Source organism: Lithobates pipiens, unplaced genomic scaffold, assembly GCF_037356315.1.
Source record: "Lithobates pipiens isolate NorthernLeopardFrog02 unplaced genomic scaffold, aLitPip1_a1.2 Scaffold_8, whole genome shotgun sequence".
Lineage (NCBI taxonomy): Eukaryota > Metazoa > Chordata > Amphibia > Anura > Ranidae > Lithobates > Lithobates pipiens.
Genome location: NW_027507903.1, coordinates 488,797,351 through 488,821,831, shown reverse-complemented (window position 1 = coordinate 488,821,831; position 24,481 = coordinate 488,797,351). Strand labels below are relative to the sequence as shown.

Below are 24,481 nucleotides of genomic sequence, written 5' to 3'. Positions count from 1 at the left end.
AATCAGCGTTAAAAACTCACCTAAACTGCATTTTTTTTTTTTTAACCAGTTTAGGCAAGCCATTTCATTGGTCAGAATTTTTATATATTCTGGCCACATTTAATTTTAAGTGCCGGTAAAACGCTTGTCCTGAATGCATTTTTGTGCAGTCAGAGAAATGACTATGTGTACATGGACACATAGGATAACATAGAAGAGAGTTAAGGGGCTTCAGAAAAAATAAAATAAAAAAAAACACGCCCAACTGCTCCTAACAGTCAGTTTAGCAGCTGCAGTGTACAAGAGGCCTCAAAAAGGTTAAGAAAATAAATTGCTTCATTTTCTAGCACACATGACTACACCATGGATGGAATGACAAATGTGCGAGGACCAAATAAATTGAGGATCCCAGAGACACCATTTCAACAAAAGCCATTTGTGGATGAAAAGGTTTCGGAGCAACAAGTTACATCCAATTCCTGTAATTTCACCTGTCGATCCAGGTACCACTACAAGATAAATACACTTAAGAATTTCACACATTTTTTCTTTACAAAACACACTTTCACAAGTCCAATTATCACCAGCTATAAGGCTTTCAGGCACAGCACACTTTTTTACACAGGTGGATGGGCACAGCCAACAAACCATTAATGGCTAAAGCTAGCCATACAGGAATCCGTTTTTTTTTTTTTTTTTTTTTTTTTAACGATCAGCCACTGGGCTGGTCGTAAAAAATAAGATTGAATTGATTTCCCTAGCCACACAAACATGGGCAGAAAAATAATTCCTGCTGTAGGGACTCCTCTGCTGTCAGAATACAGTAAACAGCGCTGCAACCTTAGTTGGATCAATATCTAGCCACTCCTTGCTGAACCAGCTGAATTTCGAGCCATCTATGCCCAGCTTCATTAGATCAGCTAATCTACATAAATCAGCAGTCCTTCCAGGACCATAAAAAAGATAAATATTGGTAATAGGTTATATTTAGAGATCCAAACGGCTCTGCATTTGGAAACTATATGAAGCCTTGATGCCAAAACAGATGGCCTACCTTCACTCGGCATGCAGTCTGCAGACAAGAGGCATTTTCGATAAACATGTCAGAGTATGTTCATGAGTAAGGCAGAGGCATGGTCGATTAACAGGCCAGGGTCAGACAGAAGCAGGTAGAAACATCAGGCTTAGAGCCTGGTTATGGTAAGGACCTGAACACAGGGGTAGAGTCTTCTTCCCACACAAAGCTCTTTGAAGTCTCTGGACTCCAAACCCCGATTACAAAACCTGCAGAAAAAAACAAACAAAACCACCAACCACTTGGTTTTCTCCACTCTCAAAACACATCTCTGGAGCCCCTCACATAAGTGAGACTCCAATGTTAACTTGAATTCCACTACTACCGTGGCAGGGCAAAAGATCAGTCCAGGCAGAAGCATGGTCGTCAGTCCAGGGAGCAGGCCAATCACCAGACAGTAAAAAACAGAGAAATGGCAGGCTGTCAGAAATATGTTCACCATACCTTTACTAATGTCTTAGTAAGGTGTGACAACATCAAAAAAGTCTCCTTTGCATAGGCCTGGTTTGGAGGAACATTGGATATAATGAAAACTGGTGTCTCGCCTAACTCCCTCTCTGCATACCGGATTTTTTTTGGTGTCTTTTGGCCTGTCTCTGGGAAATGTCAATCTTACAGCCTGCTCACTGCATAAGAGCAAATATTTTTCTGGTAGAGGACTTTGCAGGTGGATAAGGGCAGTGTCACTTTTCTCTTGAAATTTCAGAAAGGAGGCAGGTCTTTCAATGGACTTGTGATTAGGTACCATAGGAATTATAAAATTGCCAAATAGAAAAAAAGGTAAGGAAACTTTTTTGTACCATTAAGTAGTGGGACCTTCTGGTTGCTAAATAGGGCTGTAACATTTGTTGTTGATAGAAGACAAGACATTTACATCTCGCTTATGCCTTCACTTTAGGGCCAACACTTCATTCCTCAAACTCATCGACTCCCCTTTAGCCCTTTGTTCAGCAGCCTTTGTGGGAAGCCCTTTCTATTTGTTCGTGCTGTACCGCAGGCTTACGTTTTCTGGTGGTAAAAGGTGGCAGAAAAGGGGCAGACCTCTGTAAAAGTAACCCAGGTAGATATTGTACCCCTTCTGGAATAGTGGAAATGCAAGATCCCACACAATTTTTCCACTGGTTGCAATATAGGATGGGCACTTAGGGGGCTGGAGATCTTTGCTTTCATACATGGAAAAGGCCTACATATACTCTGTGTCCCTTTCACAGAGCTTGTTTGCTTCATCCCTATATCTGGCCTTTTAATGGGAATGTACTGAGATTCCCAGAGGACTCATCAACACAATTGTGTTTGTCAGGAATATACAATTGAGCACATTGCTGGGGAAAACAATAAATAAATGGGCAAATTTTGCTAAGGTTATATCCAGGCTGATTTCAGGGCAGGCATAATCTATTGTAATATCACTAAAATAGAGGAAGCATAGGTTTAGGCCTTGACACCAGATGAATACAGTGGCATGTAATGAATAGGGTTTGTGGACTAGTAAGTGTTTTCCTAATTCTTTTTTGTAAGTCCCTTGCCAAGTGTGTGGCCCAAACAATTTAAATTCTTCCAGGATTCAAATGGATGAGCTGTATACAAAATTTGGGTTACTTGTGATGTATCCCTGGGCAAAATTATTGCTCTGGTCCACAATAAATTGGAATTATTAATTGGTGGAAATGTTTCCGTGTTAGCCTGAATACCTGGCTGATGATGATAGTTGATGCAGAGTTAGAAGGAAGCCAAAACAGATTTGCAAGTGCCTCTGGGAGACATTTATGAGCCCCAATACCCTCTACTAGTAATGGGCCTTTTAACCAGGGGTTCTGCGCTGCTGGTGCCTACCACTTCACCAGGATGATGTACAGCACTGCTGGTGGTTGTCTGCTCCTCAGAAAGCCTCATGCTTTTTTTTTTTTATTTTAGGTACCCTTTCCTTCTCCGATTTAGTTACGGAATCACTGGTCTCTATGGTTTCGTACTCAAAATCAAACAGCGAGAGTGCCCCACTGCTCTCATCTGTCATTCCAAAAATTTACACGAGCAAGGAGGCATTTCAAACATTTTTGGACATGTACGCTGGCTGCAGGGACACAGTGGATGGCTGCAACGGTGCGACAGACTGGCTGATGAGGGAACTAATGACGGCTGCATTGGTCTGACAAGTAGACTGGCTGATCAGGGAAATGACAGCTGCCCTGGCTGATCAGGGCAGTGATGATGCCTGCACTGGTAGGCAGGTGTACTGGCTGATGACACCTACAGTGGTGTAGCTGATCGAGGCACCAACGATGGCTGCACTGTTGTGATGAGTACACTTGATGCAATCAGGGCACCGATGATGCCTGCACTGTTGTAACAGGTACACTAGCTGCAATCAGGGACAAGGGACAAAGGCTCATCACAGATTGTGCGGCTGCAGCAAGAATGACAGGAATCACCTGGAATGGGGAAGCTCCCACCCAGTTGATTACAATAGGCCAGGTGGAAGGTGGTTAAGCAAGCATAATGACATTCAGAAACTTAGTGCATCAAATCAGACACAACTTTTTTAATGCAGCACACCACAACAAAAACAGCATGTGCATGGGTTGTGCTGCAATAAGGGTGCATTACCCTTTACTGTAGCAGTGAATTGGTGGCATTATTCAAAAACAAAGGGCACTGCATAACACGTGATTTACCACATGCGGGGCCAGATTAACATGGGGCTATTGCAGCTGCAGCACCAGGCACCTACCATAATACAGGTCCTAGCTGGCCAGATTCACTGTCACTGCTATTTTCTGTCACTTGTAAACACAGAAGTCGGCTTCTGTGCTACAAGTGACAGCGCGCTACTCCCTCAAACCCACCCTGCACAGCACTCAGACACAGCCGCTGGGGCACGGATATGTTATGGGCATCAGCAGGCTTGCTGGCTGAGAAGCAGCCTGGTGCTCAAATGCCAATGCCCCCTGCTGGACGATCTTACTGCCGACTGCTGCTGTCCAGTGAAGGAGAGGCAGATCCACAAATGGACTGTATAGGAGGCCGAGACTGACTCCTTTCGAGGGGAGGGGGGGTCAGTTTGTGCAAAAGGTGAGGGCAGTGGGAAAGCAGGACTCAAACCTGAAGCAGCAGAATGCAGAGCTTAGCTGATGAGGGAGGGTTAAGAAGTGGCTGCAGACTGCAGAGATCTGCGAGAGAAGGATGCAGAGCAAGTATGGATGTGGGGGCAGAAGCGTTCTCTGTGCATAGCAAACCCCTGAACCCAGCGCTCTGTGTATTACGCTGTCCTGAACCCTGCGTTATGCATTCCTGGTTTTATTGAACAATGTCCCTTTAAAACCCTCCCACTGTACAATTTGGTCACACTGCACCGATTCGCTGAAAGGAAAATCCCTGGGCCCAGCTGCAAAAAAGAACAGGCTGTGCACAGAAAGCAACAGGCCAACAAGGAGAAATCTCCCCTGGCTTGAATAGTCCTGCATTCTGCATTAGGGCAATCCTAATGGAAGTTAGGTGTTCAGCTTCTTTAGTATTGCGTTAGGTCTGCACAGCTGTGCCCTTCAACCTCACCTCAGGGCATGCCACGCACGGCAATGCAGGGCTCTTATGGAGGCCTGGGAGTTACATAGCACTGGGCCTGTGCCGCTGCAGCCTGTCACTTCAGGGTGCACGCCGATGCACAGCCCTTAAGGGCCCACCAAAATACTTACCTCGGGCCCATAATGCTCTTAATCCGGCCCTTAACACACATTAACGTATCACAAATTTATGAAAACTAAACTATTGTGCATCCCTCTAGACATTTTAGGCATTGCACTTAAGGCCTCACATATTTACCAAGTTCACCACCACTGATTGGGCAAAATAAAGAAAACACATTTAGTATATCTCTCCTATACGTGCATATGCCCCAGGTTTCCTCCTTTTTTGAATGCTGCAAGAACACAAATACATGTGGACCTGGCAGAAACTTGGTGAGCTCCTGACTTCCTGTTTAGACTGACAAAAACAGTGCAGATGTGGTTCTGTAGCCATTTCATGCTACAGATACAGGGTAAAGCAAAATATTGTGGCAAGAAGAGCTAGAGGGGAACATTTGGGTCATGCCTCCATCAGAGTTAGCCATACCAAAGAATGCAGGGATTATGCCTTCATATTATCACTCTGCAATCATTTGAGGACAGGTAGCTTGAGCTAGACAAGTCACAGATGTGGTCCATTCAGATACTTGCCTTCCCCTCAATTTTAAATATTTTAGCAGAAACTTGGATAGCTGCCATTGAGCAAGCAAAGATTTCCTTCAGATAATGTCATCTGAAGAAGATGTAACCATTGTATTAAAAGGAGTTATAAAGGCAGAAGGTTTATCATCTTAATGCATGCTATGCATTAAGATAAAAAGCCTTCTGTGTGTAGCAGCACCCCTTAATACTTGAGCCTCCTTCTCTGTCCAGCAATGTCCAAGAGTCCCTCGGCCGTCCGGGACTTTCTCCGATTGACAGCAGCGGCGCCATTGGTGCCCACGGCTGTCAGACAACCAGGGGAGAGAGGGGGTGGGGGCCATACAGCAGCTCCATGTCTGAATGGACACACAGAGCTGCAGCTCGGCTCGGGTGCCCCCATAGCAAGCTGCTTGCTATGGAGGCACACAACAGGGAGAGAGGGGCCCAAGAGCAGCGAATAGGGACCCCAAAAGAGGAGGATCCAGGCTGCCCTGTGAAAAACCACTGCGACAGGCCAGGCAAGTATAACAAGTTTTTTTTTAATATAACACAAACGACTTTACAATCACTTTAATAAAAGTTAAGCGGAAACATCATTAGCGCTTACCTAATAAAACTTAAGTGCACTCCCAAAGATCTGTGTGTTCCTGAGCAGTCTATGCATAAAAAAACACCATATGTGATGCTGGCCCAGCTGGGGTTCTTGGCTTGACAGTCGAAGCATGCCTAAAAACATAAGGAAAAATGGCAATGACGTTACACTGCGTCCAAAAAAATAAATAAAAAAACATTTAATTTATTGGTAAAATAAAGTCTGCATATCAGGCAGACTTTAAACAAGAAAGTCAGCCATCCTTCAATACACTAATACACTGCAGCTAGGCATATGGGGGTGGTACTTTTTATCTTGACTTCGTCCTGAAAAACAGCACTTCAATCCAGTGCCTGGAGCCTTAGGGCTCTTTCAGTGATGATCCGCCCTGTGGATATCCACTTGCTTAGCGGGGATCGCTCCGTTGATCCTCACTAAGCAGGAAGATGACAGGTCCATCTCTGCACAGGGACAGAACTGTCAGAGCGCCGCTCTCCCCTATGACGGATGGAAAAACTGGAGTTAGTACTCACCGGTAACTCCTTTTCCAGTGGTCTTCCAGGACAGCCCTTGAGAGATGGAGTCCCTCCCATCATCACAGGAAACACATTGCCAATCAGTTCAAAGGGTGGACCTTCAGGTCCCTGGTCAGTCATTTACCAAGAACCGAAGGATGGAACTGTAAGAAACATAACCACAACAATATCGTTATTGTATTAAACTTATGAAAAAAATAAAGGGTGGGATCGTGCTGTCCTGGAAGACCACTGGAAAAGGAGTTACCAGTGAGTACTAACTCCAGTTTTCCCCAGTTGTCTTCCAGGACAGCCCTTGAGAGGATCCCCAAGTACTCACCAGATTAGGGTGGGACCACGGCCTGGAGGACTTTCCTCCCAAAAGCCTGATCCTGACTGGACATTAGATCCAGTCGATAATGTTTTGTAAAGGTGGAAAAGCTTGACCACTTGGCCGCCTTACAAATTTGCTCCGGGGTAGTACCAGCCCTTTCTGCCCAGGAAGCCGCCAATGCCCTTGTGGAATGGGCCCTAACACCTCCAGGAGGGTCCTTGTTCATTGCTCTATAACCCTCTGCTATAGCTAAACTGATCCACCTAGCTATGGTGGCTTTTGAGGCCTTCTGTCCTTTGTGTTGACCTGAAAAGAGGACGAAGAGGGAATCTGAGATTCTAAAACGGACTTGTTACTTTAAAGGTATTCTAAAATACAATGTTTAACATCCAACAAATGAAAGGTTTCCTCCTTATTTGATGCATTCTGACAGAAAGAAGGAAGGACGATGTCCTGCGACCTGTGAAACTTAGATGCCACCTTTGGCAAGAACCCAGGGTCTGTCTTTAGAATCACTCTATGTTCCAAGATCTGTAGGAACGGTTCTCTTATAGAAAAAGCTTGCATCTCACTAACCCTACGGGCTGAAGTGATTGCTACCAACAGGACTGTCTTGAATGTGACCAATTTTAGAGAGGACTCTGATATAGGTTCGAAAGGAGATCCTAAGAAAGCTTTCAGAACGACAGCTAAATCCCAGGAAGGAGTTTGGTTGACTCTGACTGATTTATGTCTAGAGATTGCTTTACAAAATCTAGAAATGAAAGGATCTTCCTGGTAGTTGGTTTTCTACTCTGTAACAGGGTCTGAATCACCCTATCCGTCAGACCCTTACTCAAGATTTCCTCCTCAGTAACCACGCCGAGAGGCTCAACAAGGTTACCTGAGGGTGAAAAAGAGGTCCCTGCGACAGGAGATCTCGTCTGCAGGGAAGTCTCAGTGGAGGCTGGTCCGACAGCTGTAGCAGCATTGTAAACCGTGGCCTTTTGGTCCAATATGGTGCCAGAAGGATTAAGCAAGTCTCCTCCGCAAGGAACTTTGCTAGAACCCTTGGGATAAGGTGGAGAGGCGGAAACACATATGCCAGGCTGAAAGACCATGGAGTTTGTAAAGCATCTACTGCCAAGGGGCGAGCCCCTGGGCATAGAGAGCAAAAATTTTGGACTTTTGCATTCAACCCGTTTGCAAAAAGATCCACTACTGGCCTTCCCCAGTGAGTTACTATCAGATTGAAAACTTCTGGATGTAGCGACCATTCTTGATTCGAAACTTGTCGTCGACTCAAGAAGTCTGCAGTGCAGTTCATCTCCCCCTTCAAATGAATCTCAGAAATGGATTTTAGATTGGACTCTGCCCACTGAAAAATGTGACTGGCCACTGATATTAAACGAGGACTTCTGGTACCTCCTTGTTTGTTTAGATATGCTACAGCCGTCATATTGTCTGAGCGGACCTGATGACCCTGTAGCAAGGTCTGGAAGGCCAACATAGCCCTGAGGATTGCCTCCAACTCCTTCCAATTGGAGGAGAGAAGCCTCTCCTCCTGAGTCCACCAGCCCTGAGCCCAGTCTGAGTTGAGATGAGCTCCCCAACCCCAACTGCTCGCATCTGTGGTCAGAGTAGAGTTGATGGGCAAGACCCAGAGAACCCCCTTGTTTAGGTTCCCTGCGTCCTTCCACCACCAGAGGGACTGCTTTACTCTTCTGGGAATTGATACCTCTTCCTCCAACTCCTTGCCCTTCAAGTAATCTAGCAAGAAATCCTGGAGGTCTCTCTGATGGAACCTGGCCCATTGCACAGCTGGAATGGCTTCCATCATGAGGCCTAGCACTGACATGATCTCTCTTACTGTGCACTTGGAAGAGGTTTGGAAAAAAGATTCTGTGCCACAGGTTCAAAATCTTTTCTTCCGGTAGTACCATCGTTGGCTCCACTGAGCTGACTTTGTAGCCTAGGTATAGGATCTCCTGAGTAGGAACAGTCTTGGATTTTTCCTGATTGATAATCCATCCCAGCTGTCCTAGACTGAGCTGTGTTAACCAAGTCCTGAGAGAGCTTTTTCTCCGAGTGGGCCGTCAGTAGTAAGTCGTCTAGATATGGAATGATCGAGACCGACTGAAGCCTTAACGGAACTAGTGCTTCCCCGAGAACTTTGGTAAAGATTCTCGGGGAGGCTGACAGTCCGAATGGAAGAGCTCTGCACTGAAAATGATAAATCTTTGCATCTATCTGAATAGCCATGCGAAGAAATTTCTGGCATTCCTTCCTTATAGGTATATGCAGATAGGCGTCCCTTAAATCCAGGGTAGCCATAAATACCCCCTTCTGGAGTAGATTCTTTATTGAATAGATTGACTCCATCCGAAACTTCTTGTACCGGAGAGATTCAGAGAGCGGAGGTTCATAATCAGTCTGAACTTCCCGGACAGCTTTTTCACCACAAATATATGAGAGTAAAAACCGTCCCCCTGCTCCTGAATGGGGACTGGTGTCAATACCTCTTGATCCACCATTTCCCCTGACAACAAAGGTAAAGCCCTGGCCTTCTCTGAATGGCTCAGGAGCTTTTTTACAAGGAATTTTGAGGGTGGGCAGCTGTGAAAGCCTGATGTCACTGGGGCGGCTAAAAAGTAAGCCCCCTTTTCCCTTCCCTTTTTGACCTGTCCAGTGCTTTTTAGGCTTGAACTCCTCCCTTTTGGTGGGTTCCTTAAAGGGACGAAAAAATTTTCTTGAAAAATCTTTCTTTTTGATGGGAAAAAGTCTTCTTCCTGTCTGCCGTCCTTTCTAAGGTGGTATCTAATTCAAGGCCAAAGACCAAATCCCCTGTAAAAGGGACACTACACAAGCGATATTTGGACACTGTGTCACCACCCCATGTCTTCATCCATACCGCTCTTCTAGCTGCCACTAAATGTGCGGCCATTTTAGCCGTAAATTTCACTGAATCAGTGGAGGCATCAGAGATAAAAATCATGGCCTTAAAGAGCATAGGAAAGGTCTTTAATAGCTCAGCCCTAGGAGTGCCTGCTTTTAGATGCTCTTGCAGCTGTGATAACCAAAACTCCAAATTTCTAGCCACACAAGATGTGGCTAGAGCCAGTTTTAACCCGGCCATGGAGGCATCCCATGCCCTCTTTAGGACCACATCCGTCCTTCTATCCATTGGATCCTTTAGGTGACCCATGTCTTCGAAGGCTAAGTCAGATTGCTTTGAGACCTTGGAAAGAGGTGCATCTAGTTTTGGATTCTTATTCCAGACTGCCTCTGGGCTCTCGTCAAAAGGGAATCTTCTTTAAGGAATTGGGAAAGAAGACTTTTTTATCTGGTTCAGACCACTCCTTAAGGATCAGAAAGTACTTTATGTATGGGAAAAAAACTTTCGCCTTCCTCTTCCCCAGAGCCTCATACATTAAATCATGCCTGGATAATTGAGTCTCTTTTTCATCAAATTTCCAGCGTATCATAAATGGCGCTCAAAAGCTCCTCTACCTCAAGAGAAAGCTTATACTTTGCGCCTTTGTTAGCTACAGCCTGATCCTCATCCTGATCCGAATCAACATCAGAGGATTCAGGATTTACACGGGGCTATGCTCCCTGACTATACGGGGCTCCCCGGAACTAGGTGTCATAAGGCATGGTGAGGAGGAGATTGTAGTTGTCTTAGTGGTGGAAACAGCTGTACCTACGTCCGTAATTAAATCACAAAGGGATTTAAAAGTTGAAGCCATTTCCTCTTTAAAGGAGCCAAGAAACTTAGCCAAGGGGGAATCTGCCTCTGTTTTGAGAATGCCTGCAATACACTGTTTGCATAAGGTTTTACCAGAACCCGAAGATAACCTATTTCCACAGTTTGGAAATTTTTTGTGGCCAGATATATCTTCCCTAGGGGCTTCCTTAGTCTGAAACAAGAAAGAGGGCATCCTTAGTAATTAGACTTAATATGCTAGGGAACACCTGTGCTGTAACACCACCGCACACAATCGCCCGACCTGTTAAGTGAACACCGCCCTGGTGTACTACAAGTCCCAGCCTTAGCACTACCACCAACCACCAGTGTAATGACGTGCCCAGCAGCCTACCTGGTTTTGACTGGTGCCTGCCTCCACCGGAGCATCCTGGGGATTAGCCTCCATGGTCCCCCTTGAGACCGGGTCCCGCCGCTAGTCCGGTGCAGCTGGACGCTGGCGGGATCGTACAGGCACAGCGTGGGCTTTCCTCTTCCTCCCTGTGCCTTCAGAGACCGGAACCGGAAGTCTCGGCACACAGGGATGGCGCAGTTCCGCCGGAAATGACGCTACAGCGTCACCGACCCCCACTGCTATCAGCACAGAGAGCAGAGGAGGACACAGGCTGCCGCACTGCTCTCAGGGGAAACTAGCATCATCCTGACGCTGGCCACCTCGGCACTGGAGAGAGGAAGGGAGCGTGTCTGATCCTACAATGCTGGACGGTACCCGAGCCCTAAAAAAGAAAAAATGGACTAGCAGAGAACCTGTGGGACAGGACCCAGTCCCCCAGCGCAGGTTCACCCTCTTCAGGCAGCCCCTGAGAGATGTAGTCCTCCTGGTTCCCGGCAACATGTTCCTCCGACGGTGGAAACACAAATGACTGACCAGGGACCTGAAGGTCCGCCTTTTGAACTGATTGGCAATGTGTTTCCTGTGACGATGGGAGGGACTCCATCTCTCAAGGGCTGTTCTGGAAGACAACTGGGGAAAGTAGGTTTTTCCTCAGTCACACTTTTTCAGGTCGGATGTCAGCGGACATGTCGTGCGCTGACATCCGACGCTCCATAGACCTCTATGGAGCATCTGCTCAGGTGCGCCTGAAAAACTGACAGGTGGACCTGAATGGATCAGCCGTGTGAAAGAGGCTTAACAGTTGTACATCTGCAGGGCAAGATCATCTAAAAGGCACTGCTGCCTCTACTAGTCTCCGTCAGATTTGGAGTGCGATTTGGTGAAGTCACTATTGTACTGCTTACCATCCTCCTTGATGGGAGAAAGCTGTACAAGAATCTCACTGCTTCTACTTCATTAGTGCTATGGATCTGTGCTTGCTCTGCCTCCTTTGATGCTTCCAGATTATTACACCAACAGTCATCAAAATAACCAGTTATCACGGGTCTAAGCTCTGGCATGAGAAAGCAAAGCCTTGCACCTACCAATAGTGGTCACTGCCACAGAAACAAAAAAAAAAGTATAGTATGGGGGGCTATAGGAAATACTGGTACTGGTGAGCAGTCCGTTTCCATTCATGTAATAAATGACTTTGCATTACACAACATTTAACTATAGAGAAAGTTTTTGAAATACACATCAATTGTTGACTTAAATTAAAGCACAAACCTAAAGTATTCCATCTCCATGACAAAAAAGGGGCCAATCCCAGGAAGCTAAATGGCAGCATTTATCCAGAAGTGGTTCTCAAGAAGCAACATGGTACAAGCATTAACCTCAAACAGGCACACAAATCTATTGATTTTAATACTTCCAAACACAGGTTCCCCCCCCCCCCCCCCCCCCGTTAACAATAAAAGGCGGTTTGTCCACATTAACAGGGTGGAGGCAACTGTTGGCTGGAACACTTGTGGATGCCATTGGCAGCACATCATAAGGTTTAAATATGGTGATTCAGACACTTAGAACTGTCACTAAAAAAGCAGCAATTAAAATTTCTACTAGAACCCATCTAGCAGCATGCAAAATGCATACAATGACTAGGCTTCACCCACAGTTGAAGTATGTAACAAATAGTATTGTTAAGGGGGACATAAATGCAGAAATCCAATGTCAGCAAAAAAAGTTAGAGTGGAGGTAAACTGTTAAAAGTACAATTTTCCCTTATAATTGCCAAATACAAGTAGAAGATTCTAAATCAAGTATTAGAGCCCGATTGGCTGACTTCATATACATTTACATAAAATACCATTGTAACCCCAGCTAACACAAGCAACACCATGACAAAGGTCATGTGACCAGCTGAGCATCCAATATCCAAACAGACTTGTAGCGAATAATCAAGCGCCCACCTCTGTAGTCACCCCATGCGACCTGCTGAGCCAACTCAATACTAGCAGGTCAGCAGCAATATAAAGAATGCGTTGCAAGGTGCCCTCCTCATCATTGTGAGATTCAGGTATTTCCACAGGATAAAAATACCAACGTTAGTAAAACAATTGTAGTAACAATAATACTGCATTAAATGGCTAATTTCCACCCACAAAATCTTCACCAAGGATTTATTTCATCAATTTACAGATTACTAGGGGGGGGGGGGGGGGGGACTCAAAATTTAGCAGGGAATTGGAGCAATGCATCACAAAATTATTATTTTGTTGTTTTAACAAGCACCTGAGACTGATTAAAGGACAAACAAGTGGCCAAGTTCCACATTGTATCACCAGCCTGATGTAACAGCTGAAGACCTTTGACCGCAACCTTGGAGCTGTACAACTTCCTGCGTTGCTCATCACCAGACACGCAGGCCAGCTGACCTCATGAGACACAGAGAACCTATTACTCATTTCTTTGCTATGGCCTCATGCACTCAAATGTATTGTTTTGATCAGTACACTATACACCTGTACGCATGCAGTGTTCATGAACCCTAATGGCCACCATCGATGCTCAGGAACGATGTGCAAAAAAAACCTTTAAGCCAGCAGCACCATTGACCGTACACTATTGATATTAACATCTCCCCCTAAAATTAGTCATTCATGTGGCGATGGCGCATGCGCAGATTGACCTTGGGCAATTCTGAATAACTGCAGTAGTTCTGCACATGTACCAAGAAATTACCAATTCAGAGAACGATTTAACGGTCAATTGTGTATAATCACTTGACATTCGGAAGATTTACCCCCTTCATGACCAGGCCATTTTTTGCTATATGGCACTGCGGTATTTTAAAGCGGAGTTCCAGGCTTTTAATTTTATTAAAAATCAGCAGCTACAAAAAGTGTAGCTCCTGACTTTATAAACAGACACTCCCATGGTCCAGCAGCACGGAGTCTCGCTCCCCTCCCCCTCCTCTCCGTGGCACCTCCATTGAAACTGTGAACTTCATGGGCAGGCGCTCCTTGCTCCCCAAGTGAACAGGCAATCTTCTGGGACCTGTGACGTGTCCCAGAAGATTGCAGAGGGGGAGGGCCCGCCTAGGGGGAAGAGGAGGAGGAGTTGACGAGCGGCCCGTAGTCAGAAGTAGGAAGTGGGACAGGAAGTCCCACTCAAAACTAGTCACCCCCCCCCCCCCCCCCAAATGTGGCATGTAAGGGGGCAAGGAGTGCTTAAATCGGACGTTCTACTTTTGGGTGGAACTCTGCTTTAACTGACAATTGCACGCTATATATACATTTTTTCCCCACAAATAGAGTTTTTTTTGGTGGTATTTGAAGACCATTGAATTTTTTTTTTTTTTTTTTTTTTTTATTATTAGCGCAATAAAACAAAGAAATGACAAATAAATAAATAAAACACACAACACACCTAAAGTCTACAATATTGTTACTTTCTGATATAAAACATATCCAACAAAAAATAAAATAGAATTTCTTCATAAAATTTATGCCAATATATATTCTGCTACATTTTTTTTTTTTATTTATTTTTATTTTTTTATTACCAAAAATAACAAATCCAATGAAGCATATTGATTGCTTTGTGCAGTAATGGCGGTGATCAGCAACCAGTGACACCAACAAAGTGATCAGTGCTAAAAATATGCATGGTCACTGTACTGACACTGGCTGGGAAGGGGTTAAACATCTAGGGCAGTGATTCTCAACTAGGTTCCTCCAAAGGTTGCTAGGTGTTCCTTCAGTATTGGGCAATTTCTGCCTCTCACATAAGTTCCCAATGACACCATTGATCTTTTTAGCCATCTGTAAGGAGGTAATTCTTCCCAATCACACTATTATATCACGAGTTGTGGATCTCTAAATTTTTAGCAGGGGTTCCCAGAGAACTATTTCAAGAGTTCCTCTGTGTTGAAAAGGTTGATCTAGGGCAACCAAAGGGTTAAATGTGTGCCTGATCAGTGTTTGAGTGGTGTGGTGCTTTCACAAAGAAATGTGCAATCCAGCACATCCCTGCGGACAGGACACTACTAGGTACGTGATCCAGCACAGCAGAGCCACTTTGACGCTGTGTAACGATTTTATGCAGTTGGCAAGTGGATAATGAGCTTTATCAGCATCACTAGCAACACACAGCAGCCGTGTTTACAGTTTCCATAAATGCGCATAAATGTTAGAGTAAAATACAGTCCGTACAACCCTCTTTCCCACTTACAGTAGCTGCTGCATTTCTATAATATATATATATATATTTTTTTTTTTTTTTTTTTATTACACACACACACACACACACACACACACACACACACAAAGTAAAATAGTGGGTTTAGCTATTTTTCTTTGCGCCTTGCGGTATTTGCGCCATGGTTTTTCAAGCACATAAAACAAAACACATTAGTACACGCAATGTTTTAGTAAAATTTTAAAAGATAATGTTACGCTGAGCAAATAGATGTCTAACACAGGGCCTTAACATGGTGGGTGGGGGGGGGGGGGCATCCCATGCAGTCACCCCGGGTGCAACATTTAGAGGGGCAGAAAAATTAGTCCTGAACTGTCTTCAGTGTGCTGGGACTGATGCCATAGCTGACTGCGTACTTCCTTACATTGTTCCCGATTGGTCAGCAGGCAGTGAGTGAGCGGCTCTCTAGGACACACCAAGTTCAGGCATTTAACTGTGTATTGCAGCTAGAGTTGCATAATCCCTTTAAACCCGAACACATTCATTACACAGGTTCTGTGGCCGATTAAAGTGGTAATTAAAAACGTACTTGTTGCCTTATCTGCATTTATATAGCCTCAGAACCTGTGAAATTCATACGTATTCAGGTTTAAAGCGATGAGATGGCAACCCTAATTGCAGCCAGCAGCCACCTGTGCGCTCCCTCCAGTAGAGGGGAAGGCAAGTTTCCCCATCTCCGTGGCCCTGCGAAGCCCCCTTTCTTGGCCAGCCTGTCCCCGGTAGACCCCTCCTCTCTCAGCTCTTCCTCTGCTCACACCTGGGTCACCTTCATGAAATCTTCCAGTCTTCCTGCCCAGTGCTCCCCTCATCTGCACCAGACTGCTCCTCACGCCCTCGGCTAACAGGTGAGAGTGGCCCCGAGGGGGGGCCAAAAAAAATAAAAAATGGCTGCATAGTTCCCTCCCATGTCCCCTGCTCCCTGGTTTGTGTGCTGAGCTCTCACCATCTGGTCTTCTCACTCTGGTCACCCAATTTCTTGGCTGGATCCTTATTGCCACCCATCTTTTACACCTCCTGCCCCCCTGGTGTGGTGGGTGGGGGTGGTTTCCTTGCTTACAGCAGAGCGGCGGCCAGCTAATAACCCTGATGTAACGCCGTTAGTAGAATTAGTAAGCTCCTCGTCATTCACAGTCGCAGTCGAACTGGCTGCCCGCAGCCTTTTATTATTATTGGGTGAATCTGAGACAGCTCTTTGACTCCTGCAGCTCTCTCAGACTCAACCAATAAAAGGCTGGAGACAGACAATTAAAGGCTAAGGCTGTGAATAACCAAGAGCCCTTAAAAATCTGTCACGGCAGAGCAGGCAGCCAATAATGCCCACGTAAATTACATATGGCTTCATGACTTGCGACTCTGCTGTAACAGGTTATTAAGAGTCCCCCTACCCTCCATGACTCCAAGTGGGGGGGGGGGGGGGTTTGGAGGTACAAGGGACACCCCACCCCAGGTGTCTGTTCTTTAAATCACCCTACCTTACAGGGTTATTACTGGCTGCCTGCCTGCTCTGCTGTATATAAGGGCTCTCATTTATAGCCTGAGCCTCCGATTGGCTGCCCGCAGCCTTTTCTCATTGTTTGAATCTGAAAAGATATCTCTTGGACTACTTTAATCAAAGATCTCAGATTGAACTAAATCATAAAAGGCTGCAGGTAGCCAATCAGAGCCTGAGACTGTAAATAGAGGAACCTGTGCATTTTGAATCATACGTCCGGGTTTCAGGCAGACTGAAACCCAGACACATTATTCAGACCAGGCTGTGGCTCCACAAGTAACCAAGATAGTGACACACAAATCGGTTGCCATCCGGGGGCTGTAGGCAGCTGTTTGGGGGCAGGCCGATGATGTCAGCAAGTGCAGTTTGACCACACCCACTGTTCGATGTGGCACACTATGCGCACCGCATTACTGCCACTAAAAAGTGTTTGGCTTGAGGAAAAGGTGGAAACCAAACATAACAGTTCCTGAAAATTCCCAAAATGTACCATAAGGGGTTTAATACTGTACTAGTAGAAGGTACTTGCCCTGGGCACAGACAACCCTACGCCCCTGGTTACACAGGAGGTCTGGTACTAGAATTATTACTCTCACTCGGACGTTCACAGTGATACCTCATGTGGTGTGAACGCCATTTACACATGTATGCGGGACCGATAAGTGGGAGACAGCTTGTTTTTTTTCCAAATGCCATACATATCATACTTACCTCAACTGTGCAGCTCGTTTTGCACAGAGTGGCCCCTATGGCCGGTAACTGCCAGGTGTTTTTTCACCTTAGAACCCCATTAATAAAAATGACTGGCTCAAAGTGAATACATTCCTGCAGATCTCCCCAGCCCCTAGAATTCCTCCAAGGGAAACTGGCAGGTGTACACCATAAAGAGAGAGATTAAAAACAAACACAGGTGACTCCGTGTTCCTGGGAGTTCTCAACGCAAATATACACCTCCTGAATAAACAAACAAAACTGAAACAATATAAATTTGGAAAGACATCCAAGTATGCAATTATTGCCTTCATTTTATTTGTAAGCTTAAACAAATTGGACGATTATACAAAATGTGATTCAATTTCTAAACTAAAATATCGTAACAACTTTGTTGACCTCAGCAAGCAGATCCTCTCTTTCTCTAAGGCCCCTTTCACATGGAGCTGATCCCCTAGTTCAGCGGGAGATCTCTCCGTTGTTATCCGCTGGCTCAGCGGAGATCAGGTCCGTCTCGGCTCACTGAGCGGGGAGGGGCCTGTCAGAGCGCCGCTGATTTCTATGGAGTGATTGGACGAAAATGGTCAGCATGTCATCAGACCTCATCCAATCTGCCAGAGGGATGGCGAATGTATCACCATGTGTCTGCTCTGAGCGGATCGGATGGCAAACGGGCGTCAGCGGACACATCTCTGCTGACATCCGCCTGCCCATAGGAGTCAATGGGTGGCCCGCTCGGATCCACCTTAAAAAAAAAAAAAAAAAAAAAAAAAAACACAACACACCACACACATCCGAGCAGGCTTATGGTGTGAAAGAGGCCTAACTTGTGTCACAATGTGGCAAAGGCAGAGCTCCATCCAGCAGGTGTTGGTGGACATCCATTGGCTGGCACCTGCTGATCAGCTTCGTGCCCCTACCTGTAAGTGCAAATTCATGTATATATAGAACAGCTGCTCTGTAGCAGTAAATTTGCTATTGGGAGGTCCTTAAGTAAAAACTCAAGATTTTAGTCTCAAGATTAGTCCACCACTAAGAGCCTGAGCCATTTGCTCCCATCTCCTCCACATCTCAGCACTCCAATGAGTGCTGGAAGGGGACACACACACACACACACACGTTTTTTTTTTTTTTTAGCAGAGAACCTAGAGAATAAAATGTCAATTTCTGCAATATTTTATGTCACATGGTATTTGCGCAGCGGTCTTTCAAACGCAATTTGTTGGGATAAAAAAAAAAAAAAAAGTTAGATCAATTTTTATAACATGAAAGATAATATTGAGCTGAGTAAATAGATACCCAACATGTCATACTTTGAAATTGCGCACACATGTGGAATGGTGACAAACTACGGTACCTAAAAAACTCCATAGGCGGCACTTGAAAAATTTCTACAGGTTACTAGTTTAGAGTTACAAAGGAGGTCTAGCGCTAGATTAGTATTGCTCTCGCTCTAACGATTGCAGCAATACCTCACATGTCTGGTTTAAATACCGTTTATATTTGCGGGCGTGACTTACATGTGTGTGCACTACTACGCGCAAGCACGGAGGGACAAGGTGCTTTAAGAAAAAAATAAAAAAACATTTTGGAATACTAGTTTTTTTAAATCGGCGCCATTGGCAGCCGAGTAAACCATAAGTGATGTCATGACATTGCTTCCAGGTTACTATAGATTGGAGACTTTGGCCAGCCAGCGTGTCGGCTGCTCGTTTACGGTCTCCCGGTGGGATAGGAGAGCCGCTGAAGGCAGTGATGGTAATGGTAACAGCTGAGTGGCTCTTAGCCACATTCGTTGAGAATATATATTTTTAATCTGCACTATTTAGGAGAGCATAGCCTTTAAGAGATTGCCCCCCCCCCCCCAAAAAAAAAAAATATACCAACGTTCTCCTCAGAGTATATTGTGATGCCGGTGTTCTGTATAAAGTGCCTGCTATCGAGAAGTGCCCGGTATGTACTGCGCATGGGCCGTACGGAACAGTACAACAGCTGGTTTGCCTATCAGCTGGGCTGACATAACCAGGGCACATCGTAGGAAGCATCTCTTGGTGGGAGATATCATTTCAGAGGCACAATTTAAACCTATACAAAAACGGGGGAGACCGTAGTTCTCAGATTGTGCATCGCTGCTGCTGGAGAGCAGCTAGTGGCTGTGTTGAAGAGCTGGTTTTGTCTGAGTTGCAACCCGACCTTTCACACAGGTCAAACCGGGAGCGTTCTACACACCAAACCTGCCCTGCAACACAGACAAAACAGGACCATCAGCACACTGTAAAGTCGTCCCGCAACAGCAAGCCACATTCTGACAACTACGGTCTCCCCCCGCTGTTTGTATAGGTTTCAATTGTGACTGTGAAATGGCATCACCCATAGAGTGATATCTCCTACGATGTGTGCTTGCGCCCTGGTCACGTCACTCCAGCTGATCGGCAAATCAGCTGAAGTGCGGCTAGATCCTGCGCATGCGCGGGTACTTCGACAGAACACCGGCATTACAATATACTCAGAAGTCAGCGGCTCCAGCTGTCAAAAAAGCAGTCTGAATCTGATCAGTGTTTATCAACACCACTGCTCAGATTATACACAGATACAATGTAGCATATGGTTACATTTGTATCTTTATGTTCATTTAATACCCAGATAATGCAAGTTAAAGTGGTTGTTAACCCACTATTGTATAAGCATGCCATCCCCTCTGTTATATAACACTATGTGCCCCTGTGCTGCATAAAAAACACCTTATATCAGAGTGTCTCTTGGAACACACATGGCCCCTTGGCCTTCTCCTCTGCCCGGCTGACAGCTACAGTGGGCGGGGCCAAGCACTGCTGCCAATGTCAGTCAAGGAACAAAAAAAAAAAAACCCACCCACCACACAAAGCGGAGTTCCAGCCAGAAGTTTTTGACAGGTACTATTACCCATAGCGCCATCCCTTGCAAGTTCGGCTTCACTGACAGTTTCTCTGCTGGCAAGTTTTTTTTTGTTTTATATAAAAAGTTGCTCTGTTTATAATGTCACCCTTGTTGACACTTAGTTTACTCTAATCAGCCCTAAATTAACTCCTTGGTCTCCTCTCAGCTATTCATTTCCCTGCTGATTTTTTTTGTGGTTTACTTTGACTGGCAATTGCACAAGCATGTGCCTCTATTAGAGGCTGGCATACCACACTAGGCAAGTCCTTTGCAAAAACAAGCAGTCTAAATACCTTTTTAGAGCTGTCTTCAGGCCGGTCATGTGACTCGCAGCCACTTTACAGCCATGAGACAGGTCACGTGATTGGCGTCAGAGGGAGATCATGGCTCCTCCCACAGAAGACATCTATCGGAGCTGTACAGTGGCCGTGAGTAATGCAAGTTTCCTGAAATTCGTAACTTAGACTGCTAGCGTTTTAAAACGAAATACATAATGTGCTATGCCAGCCTCTAATAGATGGGCTGGCATAGTCTTAAATAAAATGGGTAACAAACCCTTTAATATTAACTTTGGAAGCATACCTGGCGGGGCCTGCATGCATTGGCATCGTTAAGTTCTTTATCTTAGTGGACAAGTACTATACCATCTTTTGAAGTCTATTACGATGTCAGCCTTGTACCCCTCTATTTCTGTTAATCTTTTGCTGCAGATTCTTTGAGCTGCATCATTCATTAAAACAGGGTGGATCCTGAAGAAGCAAGAATACTGTGAAATACGTCGCTCCATTCATGCTTTCTTGAAACCCCAGATAGGTTTTCAAGATGTCAGCTGTGAAAAGGCAATTGATTTTCTTTTGTGTACTTTTTTTTTTTTTTTTATGTAATAATGTAGAGCAGGGATATGCAATTAGTGGACCTCCAGCTGTTGCCAAACTACAAGTCCCATCATGCCTATGCCTCTGGGTGTCATGCTTGTGGCTGTCAGAGTCTTGCTATGCCTCATGGGACTTGTAGTTCTGCAACAGCTGGAGGTCCGCTAATTGCATATCCCTGATGTAGAGTATAAGATTTCCTATCATTTGAACCCAGCCTTGCCACAAAGAGTTAATCCATCTCTGAGCAATCCTCTTATTGTTCAGTGAGATAAATCTTGACAAACAGAAAAACTTTGTCAAATCCTCCCCCTTGCTGTGAGTGACAGGTGATTTACATATCTCGTGCACTAGCCTAAGAGACATGCATTATTTTTTTTAATTCCCTCCCACTCCTTTCTTCTGCTGCTCTGCCAGGATTGGATGTTTCCCATCTCAGCATAATTGGGCATGCTGAAGTCATGTGGTTACTTTCCTGTCTTTTCACTGGATGTTGGTGATCATAGCAGTTCAGTGTAAGAAATACACAGTAGAAAATGCATATTGATAAGGGGAGTGTAGAGGTGGGCGGGGAGTCTACTGACATCACAACTCCACCCACTGAGCCCTGGAAAACAGACCCACCCACAAAATCTGCATTTTTTTTGGGTCTCATAGCAGACAGAGGGGAGACATTTGACAGGTAAAGATAAATGCAGGAGGCATGTATATCCTTATAGATAACCCCTATGGCAGTAGTTTAGAAAGGGTGACATTGGGTTTACATCCACTTTAAGTTGAACTTCGGAATAAAGTTGGATTGATTTTATATTTGTAGATGTCCTCTTTGAGGCACAATTTTAAGCCCTACTTACCTTCCATCTTGTGGGAGAATGGAATATTGTATGATCATCATAAAGTGACAGTTGGTTCGTGAATGTAAGACGGCAGCACAGAAGATCAGAAGGCATGCAGACAGTTGTATGCATGGAAGTACGGCCTGGTAAGTAGGTTTTTCTTATAGCTGGGTGAATTTTTGGGTACGTTGACAATAATTTAAGAATGAATACTGCAATTTCTGCTCATGGCAAATTGTGACTGGTTCTCCTTACCCTGATTGTAAAGAACAGATGGTAGATGTACACTGGAGAACACAGGCAACTGGCGAGGAATCACTGCACTGCTTGATCCAATTACAATCTACAGACCAACTTTTATACTAGAAAGTACTAAAACAAAAAACATTATGACTTTTCCAAGATGAAAAGTGAAATGGTCATGTATTGCTTGTTTATCCCTTTAGGATTATGTTAGGGCCAGTTCACACTGCGGGCGATGCGAGGCGACACGACTTGCCTCGCCGCAATCTGACAAGTCGCCCCCGTTCTGTACAATGGAACCGTTCTGAGAGGAGCGACTCGAGTCGCTCCGACTCAGAAAAAAGGTTCCTGTACTACTTCTGGGCGACCTCGGGGCGACTTGCATTGACTTCTATACAGAAGTCATTCGCAAATCGCCGCTGAGGTCGCGGCGAGGCAAGTCGGTGTCACCTCGCATCGCCCGCAGTGTGAACCGGCTCTTACACAGAAGTTTTTTTTGTTTTTGTTTTTTAAATCTATCCTTAAAAGTGATTTAAAAAAAAATAAATAATAATAAATCATCATCATCAGGTCATACTAAAAAGAAATAACTGAAAACATCCACAACACAATACACCACATGTCGGAGTTTTGTTGGATTGTTATTCCACTTTATTTTTATCAGGAATTGGAATCACACCTGTATGAATATCCCAGCACACAGCGAGAAGGTCCATGTGTGACTTCATGAGATGTACAGACTGAGCACAGCCCAGAGATGGGGGGACCTCATCCTCCACCACAATGGTCATCAACCCTGTCCTCAGGACCCACTAACAAGTTAGGTTTACAAGATAACTGAAATACATCACAGGTCATTTGCTGCTCAGTGATTGCAGTATTCCAGTCTGCATCTCCCCAAGGTAATACATACAACCCGGCCTGTTAGCGGGCCCTGAGGACAGGGTTGATGACCACTGCTCCACCAGATACAGATGAGGCGAAGTGTTCGGCACCCTCCACATGATCACATATAAAGCAGACACTCCTCTACTTCCAGTGTCAGCCAGAGAAATTTGTAGAAAGAATGAGAAGAGGTCATCACAGCTGAGCCAGACCTCTTGCTGGCCACTTACAACCTCCGTACTCTGCCCAGGGGACCAAGTCTGTCTATTACCCTGTCTGTTGTGCCCGGGTCATCTAGCTATCCATATTGGCCCTTCTGACACTCTACCTTGTTCTCCCAGCTGTCCCCATTACCCAATTCTGCCTAGGTCACCCAGATGTTCTCTCCCTCCCTCTGTCTGGGTCATCCAGCTGTCACCCCTACCCAACTCTACCCAAGCCACCCAGTTCACCTCACCCCCCCCCCCTCCCCAGGTCAACCAGATGTCCTGACCCCCACCCTCCCTCTGCCAGGGTCACCAAGTTGCGCCCCCCTCCCCATGCCAGGTCAGCCAGCTCAATTCCCCATGTCTTGTCGCCCCACCCTCTGCCAGGGTTGCCAAGCTGTGCCCCCCTCCCCCATGCCAGGTCAGCCAGCTCTCCACCCTCCCTCTGCCAGGGTCACCAAGCTGTGCCCCCTCCCCCATACCAGGTCAGCCAGCTCACCGCCCAGTCCTGTCCCCTCACCCTCCCTCTGCCAGGGTCACCAAGCTGTGCCCCCCTCCCCCCCCTCCCCCCATGTCCTGTCCCCCCTCCCTCTGCAAGCTGTGCCCCCCCCCCCCCAATGCCAGGTCAGCCAGCTCACCACCCCCCCCCCCCATCCTCTGGCAGGGTCGCTAAGCTGTGCCCCCCCCCCCCCCATGCCATGTCACCCAGCTGTGACCCACCTCACTGTGTCAGCCAGCTGTTTCCCCCATTGCTCTGTCTGGGATCACTAGGCTCCCTTTATGCCCGCCCCCCATGACCTGTCTACTTGTGTTCACTCTACTAAAGTTACTAACCAGGTGACTTCCCCCCCAGCGTCCGCTTGTCTCCCTCATGTCACCGACACCTCCCGGCCCTGCAGGACCATCCCCACGGACCGCTCACCTTATTAGTGGGGACTGACCGGAGCCGCTTGAAGATTGCCACAATATCCTGCTTATGGGGCTCACTCATCCTTCCGACACACCGACACACCGACAACTGCTACGGCCACGTCAACAACCACCGGCTGCGTCACCGTCCCGAGACCCGCCCACTATCTCACCGCTCCGAGACACGCCCACTATCTCACTGCTCCGAGACCCGCCCACTACCTTACCGCTACGAGACCCGCCCACTACCTTACGGCTCCGAGACACGCCCACTACCTCACTGCTCCGAGACGCACCCTCTATTGGACTCACCGCACCGACGAGCTCCGCCCACTATATCACCGCCAGGAACTCAGATTGACTAGAAAATTTTCCTTTACCCCGCCCCCGTAC

At 46.0% G+C, this 24,481-nt stretch overlaps 1 protein-coding gene across 1 annotated transcript in view; it reads right to left on the bottom strand.

The window, feature by feature from the left end:
- Positions 1-24,273, bottom strand: part of ARFGAP3 (ARF GTPase activating protein 3) — a gene marked incomplete in the record, with an annotated part of 95,113 nt that extends 70,840 nt beyond the window's left edge. Inside the window, 2 exon segments of the mRNA XM_077469016.1 lie at positions 5,864-5,982; positions 24,102-24,273. Of these exon segments, the coding sequence (XP_077325142.1) occupies positions 5,864-5,982; positions 24,102-24,170 (188 nt within the window).
- Between the last annotated feature and the right edge of the window lie 208 nt (positions 24,274-24,481).